A 17,370-nucleotide genomic window follows, 5' to 3' on the forward strand; every position below is an offset into this window, starting at 1 on the left:
CTTGTATCACCCCCCCAAGCCCCTCCCACCCATTTCTCATAGATGCTTATTATACCGAATGAACACCTGGCTCCAATGGAAAACTGGACAGGATAGCTCTAAAACCCCCAATAGTAGAATGTCAAAGGGGAATGCTCAAGATCGCGCCAGCACGCCCGCTTTCCCCGTGATTATGTACAGTAACTCGCACATGTATACTTTTTGTCGTTGCAAGCAAGGAAATCCCAGAGAGGGGAATTATCTCAAGGGTACCTTGGCATCTTGTACACCGCGCGCCAGCACGTCCTCCAGCTTCCACCTTGGGGGCTTGATGACACCTTCCAGACCGTTGGCCTTGCGCCACTCCTTCTCCATCTCTGGGGTGACACCTTCCGGCAGAGGCTCCGCACCGCCAGCCAAACCGGTGGAGTACTTGATCTGGATAATGTCGCCAACCTCGTCGCAAGCAGCAAGAACACGGTCCAGATCCTCCTTGTTGTGAGCCGAAGAGACGCAGAAACGGGCGCGGGAGCTGATGAGAGGAGTGGCGGGGTAGCCGACAACGACGACCGAGATCTTGCGCTTGAGCATCTCGTGACTGAAAGCAGCGATCTTGGCGGGGTGGTAAAGCATGATGGGAATGATGGGCGAGTCGTCGTGGCCGTAGACGATGTAGCCGAGACGCTTCAACCCAAGACGAAGGTAGCGAGAGTTGAAGGCAATGCGCTGGAGACGCTCCTCACCCTGACCAGGCGCAAGTTCGCCGGTGATGATACGGAGGGAAGCCAGGATTTGCATGAGAACAGAGGGAGCAGGGGATTCGCCGAGGAGAGTGGCGGCGTTTGTGCTTCTGAGTTTGTCGATGATGTGCTTCTCGGCAGCAACATAACCACCGTTGGCGCCGAAGGACTTGGTCAAAGTACCCATGAGGATATCAATCTCGGCCGGATCCACACCGAAGTAGTCGCAAACACCGCGGCCGCGGGGGCCGAGGGCACCGATGCTGTGAGCCTCGTCGACATACAGGAAGAACTTGTACTTCTTCTTGAGAGCCAAAACACCGGGGAGATCCACCATGGTACCCTCCATCGAGTACAGACCCTCAACAGCAACGAGAATCTTCTTCCAGGGGCGGTGAGTGCGGGGCTGGCCCTGAGAAATAGCCTCGCGAAGCTTGGCCTCGAGATCGCCGATGTCGTTGTGCTTGAACGAGCGAATAACAGCGCCAGAGAGACGGGCACCAATGCGAATCGAGGCGTGGTTGAGCTCGTCAGAGAGGATCAGGCAGCCCTTGGACACCAGAGCAGGGAAAGAGCCGGCGTTGGTGACGAAACCCATGGAGAAGACCATGGCGGCAGGCTTGCCAACAAACTGGGCCACCTCGCGCTCCACCTCGACGGCAAGATCGTTGGTACCAGAATCAGCACGGGGGCTGGCAGAGCTAAGGCCATACTTGCGCACACATTCCTCCACCGCGTCGGCGCAGGGGCCGTCGGACTGGGCGAAACCGAGGTAGTTGTAGGAGCTCATGTTGAGGGTCTGAGTGTAGGTGCCAGTGAACTTGTAGGTGCGATTGAAGTCGTCCGACTTGCGATCCATGAGGGTGATGAAGCGGCCAGGAACACCGGTAGTAGGTCTGGCGAAGCAGTCGTCCAGGCGGAGCTTCAGTCTCCGGACGTAGAAGTTGTCAAAGTCATCATTAAGAGGCGCATATCCGTTCTGGGCCTTGAGGGTCTGGTAGTGCTTCTTGTTGCCGAAGCGCTTGCCGAAGAAGTCGCGAATATGGCCGCAGAAGATTAGGATTAGGTAGCTGAGATAGGTGGTAAGGACAAAGTAATAGGGAGGCTCATCCTCGATCGGGGTCTCGAGCGGTTGCCCGAAGCTCTGGCTGACGTGTCGGTGAGTCGGATGAAGCAGGGGGCCAAACTGGGACGCGGCGCGCTCTTCCTTGCGGGCCTCGTCGGCCGAAGGAGGCTCGAACAGAGTGGTCGGGGGCTCGTCGAGGTGCTGCTCTCCGGCAGCGGCGGCCGAGAGGGAGATGGTGGGCAGGGACATGGCCGAGGGCGACGAGACAGACGACTGCTGTTGAGAATGCGATTGCTCCTTAGCCTTGGACGAGAAGAAACCAACGAGGCGGTTGCCCTTGGAGTGTGAGGCCCGTCGCTCCCCAGCCCTTTCTGACTGTGGCATACTGCTGGTCGAGAAAGGGTTTGTGAGCTTTCGCGGCATCGAAACGGCGGGAAACAATAGAACCGAGTTATTCGTACTGGAGAATGAGTAAAACACCCTCGCCCTGCTGTTCTGCACGCACGCGCTGGTCGTGAGAGCTTGTTCGTGGTGTTGTTGTTTTCCGAGGTCAAACTCTCATCCGCGAGGACTGGCAGAACAAGAGACGTGAGGTTTGAGAAAGGAAGGGCTGGTCTGACAGGGCGAGGAATCTAATCAAGTGAGAAAGAAAAAAAAACAGACTCGAAGAGGGCGAAGAGAGACGGAGGCCAGGGGAACGCCTCGCCAGGAAATTACCGGTCGCTGGCGGATGCCCTGGAACCAGGTGTGGATTGGGGTGGTCTGCGCGCGCTGCTGCTAGCATCCCATCAGGGTTAAGTGGAGGGGCCTGCCGTGTACCTTGGCCACCTGGTAATTTGACCACGCCCTGCGGCCCCCTGTCGCTCACCAACAGCACCACACCTGCAGCACCCAACACCCACGGGTGATGATGGATCACCATCACCAACCCCGACCCACCATCGACCACCGACCATCGACCATCGACCCTCACCCTCCACCCTCCACCAGCCCAGTGCCCTTCCCGTTGCCGAGACGTCCGGTGCGCTTCCGGGGCTGACTGAGGGGGGTCATGATTCCATCATTATTCAGCTTTATCAGCTTCATCAGCGTCACTTGAGCACAGCGGGCTATCTCTACACCGGCCTCCTTCACCCTGCATTAGCAGCATATCCCAATTTGGAGATGGTGATAATACACGCTGTAAAAATCTGATGCTGGTCTGGTCTTGTATCCCGCCGTCCGTGGATCTCTTGAGGGCGTCCCGCCAATCGGGCTCCTTGTTTGCCCGCTCCCAGTGGCACTCTCTCGTGCTGTCACTCCCAGAGCAGCATAGCGCCATCGTGAAGAGGCACAGAGAACCTCAGAAATCTTTCAGGGTCAGGGTCAGGGCATGCTCCCAAGACAAAGACACCAACAAAACTGCAGTGGTTGGAGAAGATGGAGAACCCAAAAGGAAGTGGCATGACCGAACGAGCGGTGTACAGTTTTACAAAACAGTTTCCACTGGAAAGGTAACAAACCACCCGGCGGCGTCTGCCACCGTCGAACCGTTGATTGTACCACGGCAATTGCGTCGAAATCAGATGTCTTTCTTAACGGCTTTTCCATTGCCCGAAACCCGCTGCGGGCTGCTTCGAACATCTTTTATCACATTGCCCATGTGGCAGCCCGCCAGTGTTACGCGTGTTTCTGAGACTAACTGAGGTGACAGCTGGGAGCGTCGCATGCGTTAATATAATTATACGCGGATGAGGTGAGCGGGCAGTGATCGGTGAGCACCGCCGAATACTTCGGGGCTATAAAAGCTTGGGGAGGGGCTTGGTCTTCCCCAGGTGTACGCACTCTGTACTTCTCGCTCTACTCTCGGAATCATTCTCCGGCAGAGAAATGCTTTTTTTGCTCTCGAAAGACAAGATCAAGGAAAAGACACAAGCTTAAACTTTTGGAGATGTCGTTCGAACATATGGAAAGTCAAAGCAGCCGCTGCGGGTTAAACAGACCGGTACCTGCATGAAAAGCTGCCGAGTGTGGAAGGGATGCCGCCGCTTGCATCATCCGTTCAGTGGCCCGACCCCCGACCTCCGGTTTGCGCTGCTTGTTGTCTCGCCTTGCTGGAGCTTTCTTCTCTGGTTATCCCTCGGGTGTCGTGTGGCAAGCGTCGGCTTTCGCCGGACTCGGTCCAGTCGTTTTAGGGTCGGGATCGAAGTTTAGAGAGAGAAAGAGAGCAACGCCAGGAAGAATCCGCGGGGCACTTTTCCATTCCCCGTTGCTGGATTCCCCCCATTGAGTAGTACATCAGGGTCATCAACAACTGTTTTGCTTCATCGTTCTCTTTGTCGGTTTCAAATTGTGGATTTGTCCAACACCGCCACTCCATTCGTTACTACACATTGTGTCGTTCCATCATATCGCCTTTCCAAGTTTGCCGGATATCCCCCAATTTTTTCAAGGAAAAAGAAGTGGTGGTGGACACAATGACGGCATCGGAGCTCTGGAGACATTCTGACCCTGAGGGGACCCAGATGTGGAAGTTTCTGCAGCACGTAAACTCCAAGTATGGACTGTCGTTGGCTGATTATCCCGATCTCTACAAGTGGTCAGTCGACAATGTGGCCGACTTTTGGGGGGACGTGTGGCATTTTGCCGGCATCAAGGCTTCCAAGCCATTTGATCAGGTGCGTTTTCCGTGTAAAGTGTAACCCCTGAATTGAGCCCCTGAATTGGTCGCCCATACCACCCTATCACAGAACCTCCGTTTCCTGTGTTTGCTAACAATGCCCTCAGGTCCTGGCTCCTGATGCCCCCATGTTCCCGAGGCCCGACTTCTTTGCCGGTGCCCGTCTGAACTTTGCCGAGAACCTCTTGTTCCCAGCCAACGCCGATGTCGACGAGGATGCCGTCGCCGTCATCACCGCTACGGAGGATGACAATGCGTTGACGGAGACAACATGGGCCGAGCTCCGCGATCAAGTACGCAGGTGCTCCAATGCTCTCCGTGCTGCTGGAGTGAAAGAAAACAGTGTCGTTGCTGGCTTCGTGGCCAACCACGTCCAGGCTCTCGTCGCCTTGCTCAGTGCTGCCACCCTCGGTGCGATTTGGACTGGCATCAGCCCTGACAGCGGCGTCAGCGCTGTCCTCGACCGTCTCGTTCAGATCCGCCCCCAGGTTCTCTTCTCCGACAACGCCACCATCTACAACGGCAAAGAATGGTCCGGCAAGGCTAAGACGCTCGAAATCGTCGAGGCTCTCAAGCAACACGGTCTCGAAACCGTCGTCATCATCAAAGGCCTCCCCAACTTTGAGACCGGCCTCGATGAGTTCCGCAACCTGGGCGTCAGAGCAGAGGAGCATGACTCCTTCCTGTCTTCCTCTGCCGACCACCCTCTGGTCTTCACCCAACTTACCCCATCCCACCCCCTCTACGTCCTTTATTCGTCCGGCACCACCGGCCTCCCCAAGGCGATAGTCCACACGGCAGCCGGCACCCTCCTCCAGCACAAGAAGGAACTCTACCTCCACTGCTCCTTGTCCCCAGCCTCGAGGATGCTGTACTTCACCACCACCTCCTGGATGATGCACCACTGGTCCGTCTCTGCCCTCTCCTGCGGCGCCTCGTTGGTTCTCTACTCGGGCAGCCCCTTCAAACCGAACGGCTACCTCTCCCTCCCCATCCTCCTCTCCAAGCTGAAGGTAACCCACTTTGGCACCTCAGCCGCGTACCTCACCACCCTCGAAGCGAACAGCGTCATCCCTATTGCGTCAGAGCACAACCTTGACCTTTCTCGACTGGAGGCAATCTACTCCACCGCCTCCCCCTTACCCCCCTCAACCTTTTCGTTTGTGTATCAAGCTTTTCCCTCTCGTGTCAACCTGGCGAGTATCACAGGCGGAACAGACATCATCTCCCTGTTTGGGGCCCCCTGTCCTTTACTCCCCGTCAAGGTTGGGGAGATTCAGTGCGCGGGACTTGGGATGGCGATTGCGGTCATGGACTCGGCGTCTTCATCCGCCGAACCGGAGCTGGTCACGACTGAAGGGGAAGAAGGCGATCTGGTCTGTCTCAAGCCGTTTCCTTGCCAGCCTTTAACCTTTTTCGGCCCTGCTGGACAGGACAAGTACCGCTCTGCGTATTTTGAGAGGTTTGGGGAGAACATCTGGCATCACGGGGATTTTGTCAAGATTCCTGACTCGAAAACGGGGGGGTTGGTCATGTTGGGGCGGAGTGATGGGGTGCTAAAGCCGGCGGGGGTTAGGTTTGGGAGTGCGGAGATTTATAATGTGCTGACGAGACATTTCGGGGGGGAGGTGGAGGACGCGATTTGTGTGGGGAGGCGGAGAGAGAGGGATAGGGATGAGACGGTTTGTTTGTTTGTTGTTATGAAAGAAGGGAAAGGGTTTGATGAGGGGGTTAGGAGGCGGATTGGGGAGGTGGTGAGACGGGAGCTGAGCGCGAGGCATGTGCCGGGGGTGATTGAGGAGGCGGGAGGGGGGGTACCGAAGACGGGGAATGGGAAGAAGATTGAGGTGGCGGTGAAGCAGATTTTGAGCGGGATGCAGGTGAGGACGAATGCTAGTGTTGCTAATCCGGAGGCGTTGGAGTGGTTTAAGGGGTGGGCCAGGAGGGAGGAGGAGAGGGAGAGGTTGCCCAATTGATGGGGATGATGACCTGATGTAGGAATGGGCTGTTTTGATATTGTGTCTAGGTATGAATAGATTGACATTGAAGCAAATGGCTGGCGGGCTGTAGAAGGACAACCTCGACGGGAGGTTCAGAGAGCAATCAACTTGGGCTGGTTTTAAACTACACGTATGAAAATGGCATAGTATAAAAAGGCATGATTTGTTTTGGCAGGGGCCAGAGTTGTTCTGCTTGCTCGTCGAAACTCATCAAAATTAAAATCTAGCCATGCCACTCCCAAGCTGGACTTTGAAGCATTATCAATCCACATTATTGCTAGCAAAGCTTGTACCTTGCATGTCGTATTCATAACCACCATTCAATCATAGACCTCATGACCCAAAGGAAAGATTATGAAAAGATTGACCCCTGGGAAAAAAAGAAGAAAGTTTTGACCACTACCCCCCGCTTATGCTCATCAAACACCAAAAACACCTCGTATACATTTTCTTTCATCATCATCAAGTCACTTTTACCCTCCCCTAAACCCCCCATTTTTGTCTTTTCACGCCCTCCCCCCCCTCTCCCTCCTACTCCCATTAACAATAACCGGCCGCCCCCTACTCCCATCCACCACCACCGGCGCCCCCTCTTCTCTCCTCTCCCCCCCACCATCACCCCCACCCCCCCGCCTCTCCCTCCTCCGCTCCCTCTTCTGCTCCTCCATCATCCCCTTGTTCTTCTTCCCATCCCTCCCAGCAGGAATCCCCTCCGCCAACCTAGCCGTCAGCCCCCTCCCCCCAAAAGCAACCCCGTTCAGACAATCCACCGCCCCCATGGCAACCTCTGCCGACGAGAAGGTAATAAACGCCGTTCCCTTGGGTTTGTTTTCTCGGGACCTGGAACTGATAGGAATCTCGATTTGTTCTATAGCGGTGGAGTACGCTGGTGGGCAAAAGGTGGATAGCAAAGAAGAGATGTACGACTGGTCGAGGCGGCGTTTATCGAGGTTTAGCAAGATGATCTTGCGGTTTTCGAGGAGGATGAGGTCTGATGAGAGGGGGTAGGATAGGGAGAGGGAGGAGAACTCGTTGGTCAGGGAGGAGGAAGGGTCGAAGAATTCTTGGGGTGGAGGGGCGGGGTAGTATCCTTCGGTGGTGTTGCTGCCTGGGGGACCGGGGTAGTAGGTTTCCCCTGGGTTGGGGTAAAGGGTGGTGTCAGGGAAGGGCTGAGCAACGGGGAGGTCTTGGTAGGGGAGGGTGGTGGGGGGGTATTCTTGGGGGGTGGTGGTGTAGGCTGGGTAGGAGGGCCAGGTTCGGTCGGTGCTGTACTGGATCGGGGAGGTGCACTCTGAGTTGCGTCCCATGTTGTCGACCGGGTCAGGGTTGGTTGGGTAGGCGTAGTATGTGTCTGGGGCTGGCTGGGGGGCGGAGGGGTCTTCGACTACGCGGCCTCGTTGGTGGCCTTTGAGCATGATGGCGTGGTAGTCGTTGGGTGGGAGCTTGACGACGGTGGACTGGTCTCTGTTTCTGGCGTCGGCTTGGAGGCAGCGGTAGTGAAGGGTGTTGCCGTCTAGGAACTCTGTGTGAGGGTGAGTTTCGTTAGCTAGGACTGATATCAACAAAAGGAAAACACAGAGTGTTTACTGTACGCCTTCTCAAAATTCTCCAGCCCCTTGACCCGGACGAAGCCCGCGGTCGGGTCATAGATCAGGCAAAAGTCTATCTCGCAGACTTGAGAAACAAAAGCCTTGAGATCTTTCCATGTTGTGCTGTGTGAGAACTGCAGGGAGACATCGGGGTTAGCCTCAGAGACAAGCCAGTTCGAAAAGGACTGCGGCTACATTTGCAATAGTGATGTAATATAATCCAGTGATATTCCCCGGCGGGACTGTGACAAGAACCAGATTTTGGTGATGCGCTTGGCTGCGAGACATTGTCGACACGGCCGTGTCTTGATGTTCAGGGTGCAGCTTACTTGATTCGGTTTTTCTGCGGAAGAGGCTGTTGGTTTCAGGCGATCGACTCTTCTAGACTGACGGCTTACGAGGCGCTCAAGGAAATTTAAAAGGACCGGCGAAACTGAAGGTGAAGATATAGCAAAATATTGGCGGAATATTTCTCGTGGTCGTGATCGACTGAGCTAAAACTCCAAGTCAAGTGTACAGCAAAATGAAAACACGCCAGGAACTATTCAGACAAAAGGTTGAACAATAGGAAGGCCAGGGATGGGTTCCAAGGTACAAAGGGAGAATGAATATCTGGTATATATACTACATGCCGCTGGGAGCGTCATGGTTTGGGGGGCAATCATCTTCCACGAGGCAGCCCCAGGCGCCTCTCAACCAATACAGATCATGAAGAGCTCGACCACCTTCCAAGGAGGCCCAAGGGCTTGCAGATGGCATCTTTTGTCAGATGTGATATTTAACCTTTTTCCGTCCTGAACTGCAGATGGGCTGCATGCGCGATACGGCAACCTGGTAGAGATCTTGGTCCGTAACGCCCGGCCCTTGTTGCTGTTTGCTGTACCCAGTACCAACTGACGATTCAATCCACACCCCTTCAAAGTGTAGATTGTTATCGACAGTTCACGAGCGTCTCGACCGTGCCGAGGTGAGTTGCCGTATGCCTGACAATATAACAAGAAGCGGGCCGAGAGAGACAATGTAGCTCCCGAGGACTAGCTGAAACGAGCTGCATGATGGGTAGCCACAGCGCCCCTACACGGGGGGAGTGTCTAAAGGCAGAAGGTGTGGGAACTTCTGGTCCAGGAGACGAGGTGAATCGAGCCAACCACCCCCGTCAACCAACTACCAGGTAGGTGGTAGCACTAAAGATAGTTGACAGTAGTTGACAGGCCTGGATGATAGGCGGCTTAAAAGCCATGGCGGTGTCACATACAAACTACCTATAACGTTACATGGTGTAGGTGCCGTTTTGTCCTTCGTGTGCTAAACCCTGGGGAACACAGCCAGGGTTCGAGGACCTGCCCTGGTGTTCTTTGTGCGGAGAAGCTGTGGCTGAATGTGGGAGGCGTCACCATACAGAGTCAACCCAGGTTTGAAGTCAAACGCCACCCTCAACAGCAGCCCGCAGACAGCCGTAGCATGCCCCGCTCACACCGCTATGTAAGTTCCCGATGCTGGCTGAGATACGGATACATCTCGGTACATTCTTCTGAAGTTTGTGGCGAAGACAACCGCGTGCTTGAACCAAGGGTAAAACCTGGCATGGGGTGCTGTTGAAGATTCCCCATGGACATAACCTGTGATAACGCTGCAGGAATCCTGTAAGAACACCATGACGGCGCCTAGTAACTTCCGGGTCAAATAAGGGCAGCACCAACAGAATAGGGACTGAGGCATTGAGCCTCCCCCCACCTTAGGACCCCAATCGCTGCTAGTTGCTGCGGGTATTAACAGTAGTCTGAAGAGCAAACATTTCTAAAAGACAAACTGAAGCGGAGCTGCTGCGAGGACACTGAGCTAGCGCCTGCGGAGAGCAATAGCTTTCGCCCGTGAAAGGTGAAGAGCAGGCGTCCCACCCCCTCGAGATTAGATCGGTAGGAGAAAAGCAATATGGTGACGTTGGCAGTAGTCTTGAAGCAGTAGTGTAACACCGCGTGTAAGCCGTGGGACGTCGCCCTGCCTTGTCACCCGTCGATGTGACAAGATTTCCTCTAAACGTGGTGGTCGCCCTGGTGCCGTTGACTAGAAGGTTGGCTTGGACTTGAGCTGTCCAAATCCGCTGAGGCTTGCATGACGCTTCGTCGAGTTTCGACATGTCAGACGGCTACTGACTCACGGCAGGCTTCCCCGGACCGCATCGCCCAATGGCAGCTATCCAGGTACCTGGGTCGTAGGGATCATTCGCCAAGCCCTGTATGCTCTCGGCTGGCGAGGGGGGGGATCGAACTCAACTTTGCACAACTGACTGTCTTGCCCGCCAAAGCATAAAGTTTCAGGCAAATACCAAAGTGCAAGTGATACATGACGTTCTACCTTTTGTGCACAAAGGTGTCCTCTAGTTCGCTGTAGTCATCGTCGTCGTCTTCAACGGCTCTGGCCCTGTCTGGACCGTCCTGTTCTGCCGGAACCAGTTCGAGCGGCGACTCTTCCCGTGTCTCTGCTGCGTAGCTCGGCTCCGGACTGTGGTGGCTGGCCCACGGAGGTGCAACTTCGTCCAGTTCGATCAGACAACCCAGTACGTAATGCTGGGCGTCTGAGAAGAAGAGCGACGGACCACTTGCCATACCAGACCCTAACCACGAGGCCCGGGGCTTGCCACTTGTTTTGAGTCCAGGGAGGTGTTGGGAAAAGTCAACTGATCGAGGCCCTTCTGAGAGAGGGTCCCACACAAAGACGATGCCATTGTATTGCTCGCCCTCGCATCGAATGAGAAGTGTCTCGGCAACATGAGGATGCCACGACAGGACGCTGATGTTCCCGTGGAAGAGCAGCACTGCACGCAACTCTGCGGCCTCCAGATCCCAGATCCAGACCGTGCCGGGTGAGTCTTCCAGCCGTGTGGCTACGAGTGCCGACGTGGGATCGAATGAGATGGCCGCACAGCCCGACACAGGCTCTGAGTTGTCTTGCAGCCGGGGCGCCGGGGAGATGACCTGCGTAGTCCGCAAGAAGGTGTGCATAACAGGGCCAGTTTGCGACACGCCGATCTGCTCTTGCCAGACCTATAGAATGCGAGTCAGTTGAAGGCCCTTCACATGAAGGTGCGGTGTAGTGATTGCTGTACCCACCTGGAGTGTCTCTGTGGAAGCAACAGACTTTGGATGACGAAGGCGCATAGTCTCTGTTACGGAAGCCATGTTGAAAATGCACACTGACCGACTACAATCGCCAACAGCTAGGAAACGGGCATCGGCTGACAGCTGAAGCGCCTTGACGCCTGCTCCAATGGCGTAGTATCTGTCCTCCAATGAAGGATTCGCAGGGCCTGACCAAGTCTTGAACAAGTGTCCATCTGACGTATAGAAGATTACTTTGTGTCCCTGCGCAGCTGATTCCCAGACAACAAGCCATCGTCCGTCTGGGCTCCATGTAATTCCCTGGGCATCAATGGTATCAGGAGCCCATGACCTCTGCAACTCTCTGGTTGGATATGAGTGAATGCTTATTAGGTCTTTGCCAGAGACTCTGGAGAGCAAGGCAAGATGACGTGTTTGGGGCCGAAAAGAAAAGCATCTAGAAGCGGACGAAGGAGAAAAAACCTTGGGGGTGTTGATCTCGGCAGCCCTAGACGAGGTGAGATCGAACAGAGAGAACTTCAGGCCGTATGACGAGATCACGCAGACCTCGGCATCTGAGGCACCAAAGCCAACATAAGCTGGCTTCGTGCCGGGCACCGAGGCGGTTCGGATGGCAGCATGGAAGCTGCTGTCAAGCGCAGAAACAACGCGAACTTGTTCAGGTCCAGCTATGAGCAACAGGCGTGATGACGGTGACCACTGGAAACCGAGAATGGGGCCGGCAAAGTCCTGGGGCAGTTTAATCACATTGACAACCTCCGGGCTGCGGACGGCTCTGATATGGACAAGGGATGAGAGAAGAGTCGCAATATGTTGGCCGTCTGGACTGGGGACAGAGTGCGATGATGCTATTGGCGGCGTCAGTGAAGCCCTGCGTCCAGATGGTCGACATAGGTATAGTATCATATCACACACAGACACTCTCACTCACACTTTAGGCTCCTGGAGAACTTCATGTTGATATTCTTCTTAAGATAGAGAGGGAGAATCGAGAGAGAGATGGCCTCACACCTTCCGCCCGTGCAGTATAGCTAGGTAGCAAGTAGTAGATATTATCATGCAACGCGTATGCAGGTAGCCGGGAGGACCTGATCGCTGAATATTGCTGTTGCTGATGGAAACACTGCGTAAGCAAGTCGCAGGATGCGTGGCTGCTGCTCGAACACCAAAGTGGGAAGCAAACACTGCACGGCCGTGAGGGCTAAGCGAGGGAGTATGTACGATTGCTCGTATGGAGATAGCCTATAAACAGTCCTGTCCGGAGGTGGTGATAGTGGTGTTGCTTTCGGGACGAGGTACTGGGTACTTGGTCGCGTCGTTGGCTGGGCCGGTACTTTTGGATCAAAAATTCATGAACGCGGCGTTCCGTGCCAGGCGACCGGTGAACAGAGGCTGCCAAGAATGGCGGGGACCTTTTCTACGCTCTACACTAGAAGCTTGGACTTCTGGTTCTCGCCGACATCCGAGCATTTGGGGCCGGTCCGCAGTGACCCGCTTTTTGCCGAGTGCACCTGCTGTCTCTTCACTCTTGTGCCATTTTGGCGGGGGAAGGAGGCGATGAAGGGAACTCTTTCCCTCGACGGAGTTGCTGAGTCACACAAGGAAATGTCAGTCATCAGCAGCAGCCAAGCATCGTCAAGGGTAGATGCCAGATGCCAGGTCCTGAATCGGCATGCTGGCCTCTCGTTAATCTTGGATACATGTCCCGTATCGATATCTGTAAGATATCTATTGGATCAAACTTGATGTCACTCCGTCACCACTCTCACCCACCAGTCTCCGCGGAGTCGGCGCGGACCGAGTCCACCTCCAGACGGGAACAAACATAACTTGGCCATGGTGCCCCGCCACCCTTTTCATTATTGCAGAAACACCCTGACAGAATACCGGTAGTAGCAGTCAGTCAGCCTTCAACTCACACTTTTAGTTATTACCTACCTACTATGGGTGCGGTTGCGCGCTGTCTGTCCCAGCGCATCCGGCTCGGGACGCTGCATACGCCAACGACGAATAGAAGGCCCCGAACGACTCCGTCACAATTTCGAGGTGTTGCGTCGGCGACTCTCGCCCATCCCTTCCAAGGGGTCCAGACGTTTTCTGCTTCGCCTGCGCCGTCACCAGCTGTCGACGAACCTCTTCCTCAACCTCCATCACCACACCGACTGCCCCCCAGCCCTGCTGACCGCGGCTCCCGGGTTATTAGACCGACGCCCCCGCCCTCATCGAGCTCTCGCAAGGATCGCATCCGCGAGGCCAGGCCCTTCTCCGATTTCCTCACGGATAACTTCGATCGCCAGCACGACTACTTGCGCATCTCCGTAACTGAGCGATGCAACCTACGATGTCTATACTGCATGCCGGAAGAGGGTGTGCCCCTCTCGCCTCAGAAGGAGCTCCTCACCACCCCCGAAATTGTGATGCTCTCGTCTCTGTTTGTGTCCCAGGGCGTTACCAAAATTCGTCTGACGGGAGGCGAGCCCACTGTGCGGCGGGATATTGTGCCTTTGATGCAGCAGATCGGAGCCCTGCGAGCCCACGGCCTTCGCGAGCTCTGCCTCACCACCAATGGCCTATCGCTCCACCGCAAACTGGACGCCATGGTAGAGGCTGGCTTGACGGGAGTCAACCTGTCTCTCGACACTCTGGACCAATGGCAGTATCAGTTGATGACGCGGCGGGCGGGATTCAGCGCCGTACAGAAGACTATCGACCGCATTTTCGAGCTGAACCGCGCGGGCGCGGGCATCAAGTTCAAGATCAACTGTGTGGTCATGCGCGGGGTGAACGACCGGGAGATTCTGCCATTTGTGGAAATGACGCGGGAGAAGGATGTCGAGGTGCGCTTCATTGAGTACATGCCGTTTGACGGCAACAAGTGGAGCAAGGGCAAGATGTTCAGCTACCAAGAGATGCTGGACCTGATCCGCTCCCGGTATCCGGACCTTCAAAGGGAGGCGGGCCACAAGAACGACACAAGCAAGACCTTCCAGGTGCCAGGCTTTGTTGGCAAGCTTGGGTTCGTCACGAGCATGACCCACAACTTTTGCGGGACATGCAACAGGCTCCGGATCACCAGTGACGGCAACCTAAAGGTGTGCCTCTTTGGGAATGCCGAGGTTTCCGTAAGAGACATCTTGCGAAAGGTGAACGGGGGCGAGCCAATCGACGAGGAAGCCTTGGAGTTGCTGCAGCAAACTGCCCTGGACGGCTTGAAACAATCATCACAGCTGTTGGTACCCAACTCTGAGGAGCTCCTCAACGTGATTGGTATGGCTGTAAAGCGGAAGAAGGAAAAGCACGCTGGCCTCGGCGAGCTGGAGCATATGAAAAACAGGCCTATGATACTGATCGGTGGGTGATGGTTCTCTCCCCTTTCTTTCTGGCATCTGTGCATTGGTTGAAGTTTGGAGTGGGAAAATGGTACATAAAAGTCGTATATGAGGCATGACATACATCTTGAACCACCTACCTACCTCCCCACAACGCTCAGGGCTTTGCTTGTGCTTGGTTCAAACAGGGACAAGTATGGCTAAGGAGCAAGCGTAGATCCGCCAGCCACGTTTCAGCGGCACCATTCTCGGTGGCATCATCACATCGGTTTCGCGCCAAGTACCAGCCTTACCAACAAGGGACCAGCACCGCTCAGCGGCTTTTCGGTCCCGGGCTCTGGCAGCACCTCTGGTTTCCAGCAGCTACGCCTCTTCACGAGCACATCTCGACAGTTCCGTCAGGATGGCAAGGACAACGATTCCAAAGGTCCGAAACTGACGCATGTCACCTCTTCTGGAGAGGCCCATATGGTCTCGATTTCAGACAAGACGACCACAAAACGCGTGGCCACAGCCAAATGTACTGTGTACTTCTCGGACCCGGCGGTTCTCAAACTTATCAAAGAGAATCAAATGAAAAAGGGAGATGTGCTCGGAGTGGCGAGGATAGCGGGCATCATGGCGGCGAAACGGACGCCGGACCTCGTTCCGCTGTGCCATCCTATTGCTCTGACGCATGCCGAGGTCGAGCTGGCGCCTGTGGAAGCAAACATTGAAGACGAAACCAATGGCCAGAACAAGGGAGGCGCGATTGAGATTACGGCAACAGTTTCTTGTGATGGCAAAACGGGCGTGGAGATGGAAGCGCTCACAGCTGCGTCAACCGCTGCCCTGACAGTCTACGACATGTGTAAAGCGGTCGACAAGGCAATGGTCATTGAGGGCTTGAGAGTGGTTCTCAAGGAGGGTGGCAAGAGCGGAAGATGGGAGATGCCATGACGATACTGGGAAGCTCATGAGATTGAACAACATTCCTCGAAAAAGATCAATCGGCAGTTGGGAAGTGGTGGGAGCTGTAGCCGAGAATGTGGGTTACGGTTGAGGCTGACGGGAACATAATGGGATGATCCCTCCAACAAAGCACCATCGATGGAAGCAAGCAGATCCGGTTCAACGACGCCATGGTGTGCCCGAATTCAGTAAGGCTGACTGATCGACCAAGTTTCTTCTGGCCAAGACATGACAGAAAAGTGACAGCTCTGATCATGATCCAGCTAAAGCCATCGTAGCGGTGGTGATATTGATGATGTATGCGGGGCTATTTTCTGTATCTAGAGACCAACTGCAGCATCTGCCTGTTTGCGTATGCAGGGCATCGACATCGTCTCTGCAAGAGAGAGGCCAAGTTTCTCGCTTGCTCTGCAGTGGTCCTGTTTTGCTTCTTTTGTTGACAGCTCAAAGCGCACCAATGGAGATACAAGATTCTATCGAGAGTGAAAATGTTGGCTTCTTTGCTCTTCTGTGTCGTAGCAGACAAGAGCTGCTGAACAGGTCTCCCTACTCCTGTCCCTCCCTTGCCAAAAGAGCCTGTCTCTCTCTTGCTCGCGACCAAACTTTGCCTGATTCTCATGAAGAAACGGGCGTGCCAAGCCTAAGGCCTGACGGCGACGATCAACTCCGATATGTCACCCCCGCATCCGCAGTCGCCTCCCTACCAAAGCCCCCTCCACTGTGCTAGACCCGAACCCGCTCCCCCTTCACCGTGGCTTCGAAGCGCGGGAAAGGGAGGGGGATGGGGGCTGAAGGCTGTGTAACATGACCCCGCGCTCACCGGCCACCCCGCCATCAACCGAAGCCGGACCGAAACGATAACAAGCAGCGAGCGAACAGCGAGAGAAAAGCGTGGGCGGCGGGTTGCATCGGAGCTCGCCGACATTCACCCTCTTTACCGTTGAGAACGCTTCTCACCCACAGAACGAACTTTCGCCCCCCCCAAACTACCTACCTCCAGCAAGACAGCGAACAAGACTACTGCGCGTCAACAATCAACCGGTAGGTTGCTTAGTGGTATCTGTGTAAGACCGAACATCTGAGTGGCCAACAACCCCCCCCGTGGGGAGATGTGGTTGGTCGGGCATGACGTAACAACAAACCTATTGTGGTTAGAAGGCCTATATGAGCAGAGAGAGGAGACAAGATGTTGAGAAGACTCAAATTCCTTTCTAGGTACAGTAGCCGGAATCCACGCCGATGAACAAGCGCCGTGTTTGTTTGGGTGGTGGAATTGAATTACAAATGTGACAGAGAAAAAGACCCAGTGCGAGTCAAACTCCCCGAGGAAACGGCGAAATAGGTAGCCAAGAACATCTCAGTAAAGTAAAAGACAACGTCAATGAGGCAAGACGTCACAAGCAACAGTGGAATGAAGTTGCAACTTTCGAAAATCTAGACAATTCAGAGATAGTCTTTTGAATATATACCATCAGCACCTCTATTTTCCAATAACCTGACCGGAACCGTTCCCGCCTCATATCCGACCCTTTCTTACCGACCTCGGACTCGTCCCTCCAACCAATCACCATTCTGCGATAACCTTTTTTACCTCTCAGCCAATCATTTCCATGTTATATGCCGTTTCCCAAATTTGATGACCGCGCCGGCCGGCCGCCCGCTTTCACAGCACCCACTGTCCTATCCACTTCTTGGCACTCTGCTACACAGTGCCCAAATCTTTCAGATTTTCTCCATTCTCCAGAGGCAGCACACAAGCAATCAGCAAGAGATCTCCCTCCCACTCTGATAGATCGTCCGCCTATTCTCTATCACTCGCATAACCAACCCTCAACTAAAAGCAGATCCTCCATCATCATCAACGTCACACAAACAAATCTTAGCATCATCATCCCCCAGATTCAAACATCTAGATTAGGGAAAAGGATTATTCGCGGC

The 17,370-nt window shown here is 54.7% G+C and overlaps 5 protein-coding genes across 5 annotated transcripts; 2 read left to right on the forward strand and 3 right to left on the reverse strand.

Annotated features, from left to right (window-relative positions):
* Positions 1-237: 237 nt before the first annotated feature.
* On the reverse strand, positions 238-2,208 carry LCB2 (serine palmitoyltransferase component; the record flags this gene model as incomplete). The annotated part of the gene is made up of 1 exon (XM_062882238.1): positions 238-2,208. The coding sequence occupies one exon, from the start codon at positions 2,206-2,208 to the stop codon at positions 238-240; it is 1,971 nt and encodes a 656-aa protein (XP_062728254.1).
* A 50-nt stretch (positions 2,209-2,258) lies between these two features.
* Positions 2,259-6,883, forward strand: QC761_706860 (uncharacterized protein). The gene is made up of 3 exons (XM_062882239.1): positions 2,259-3,278; positions 3,479-4,442; positions 4,552-6,883. Exons 2-3 carry the CDS (start codon positions 4,242-4,244, stop codon positions 6,418-6,420), a joined length of 2,070 nt encoding a protein of 689 aa, XP_062728255.1. The 5' UTR covers positions 2,259-3,278; positions 3,479-4,241; the 3' UTR covers positions 6,421-6,883.
* Positions 6,884-6,950: 67 nt separating this feature from the next.
* Positions 6,951-8,321, reverse strand: QC761_706865 (uncharacterized protein; the record flags this gene model as incomplete). The annotated part of the gene is made up of 3 exons (XM_062882240.1): positions 6,951-7,966; positions 8,032-8,167; positions 8,229-8,321. 3 exons carry the CDS (start codon positions 8,319-8,321, stop codon positions 6,951-6,953), a joined length of 1,245 nt encoding a protein of 414 aa, XP_062728256.1.
* Positions 8,322-10,384: 2,063 nt separating this feature from the next.
* Positions 10,385-12,493, reverse strand: QC761_706870 (uncharacterized protein; the record flags this gene model as incomplete). The annotated part of the gene is made up of 3 exons (XM_062882241.1): positions 12,084-12,493; positions 11,144-12,000; positions 10,385-11,077 (listed from the first exon to the last, which is right to left on the reverse strand). Exons 1-3 carry the CDS (start codon positions 12,106-12,108, stop codon positions 10,385-10,387), a joined length of 1,575 nt encoding a protein of 524 aa, XP_062728257.1. The 5' UTR covers positions 12,109-12,493.
* A 222-nt stretch (positions 12,494-12,715) lies between these two features.
* QC761_706880 (uncharacterized protein) lies at positions 12,716-16,004 on the forward strand. The gene is made up of 2 exons (XM_062882242.1): positions 12,716-14,503; positions 14,699-16,004. Exons 1-2 carry the CDS (start codon positions 13,096-13,098, stop codon positions 15,418-15,420), a joined length of 2,130 nt encoding a protein of 709 aa, XP_062728258.1. The 5' UTR covers positions 12,716-13,095; the 3' UTR covers positions 15,421-16,004.
* The last annotated feature ends 1,366 nt before the right edge of the window (positions 16,005-17,370 follow it).

This window comes from Podospora bellae-mahoneyi, chromosome 7 (genome assembly GCF_035222275.1).
Source record: "Podospora bellae-mahoneyi strain CBS 112042 chromosome 7, whole genome shotgun sequence".
In the NCBI taxonomy this organism is placed as follows: domain Eukaryota; kingdom Fungi; phylum Ascomycota; class Sordariomycetes; order Sordariales; family Podosporaceae; genus Podospora; species Podospora bellae-mahoneyi.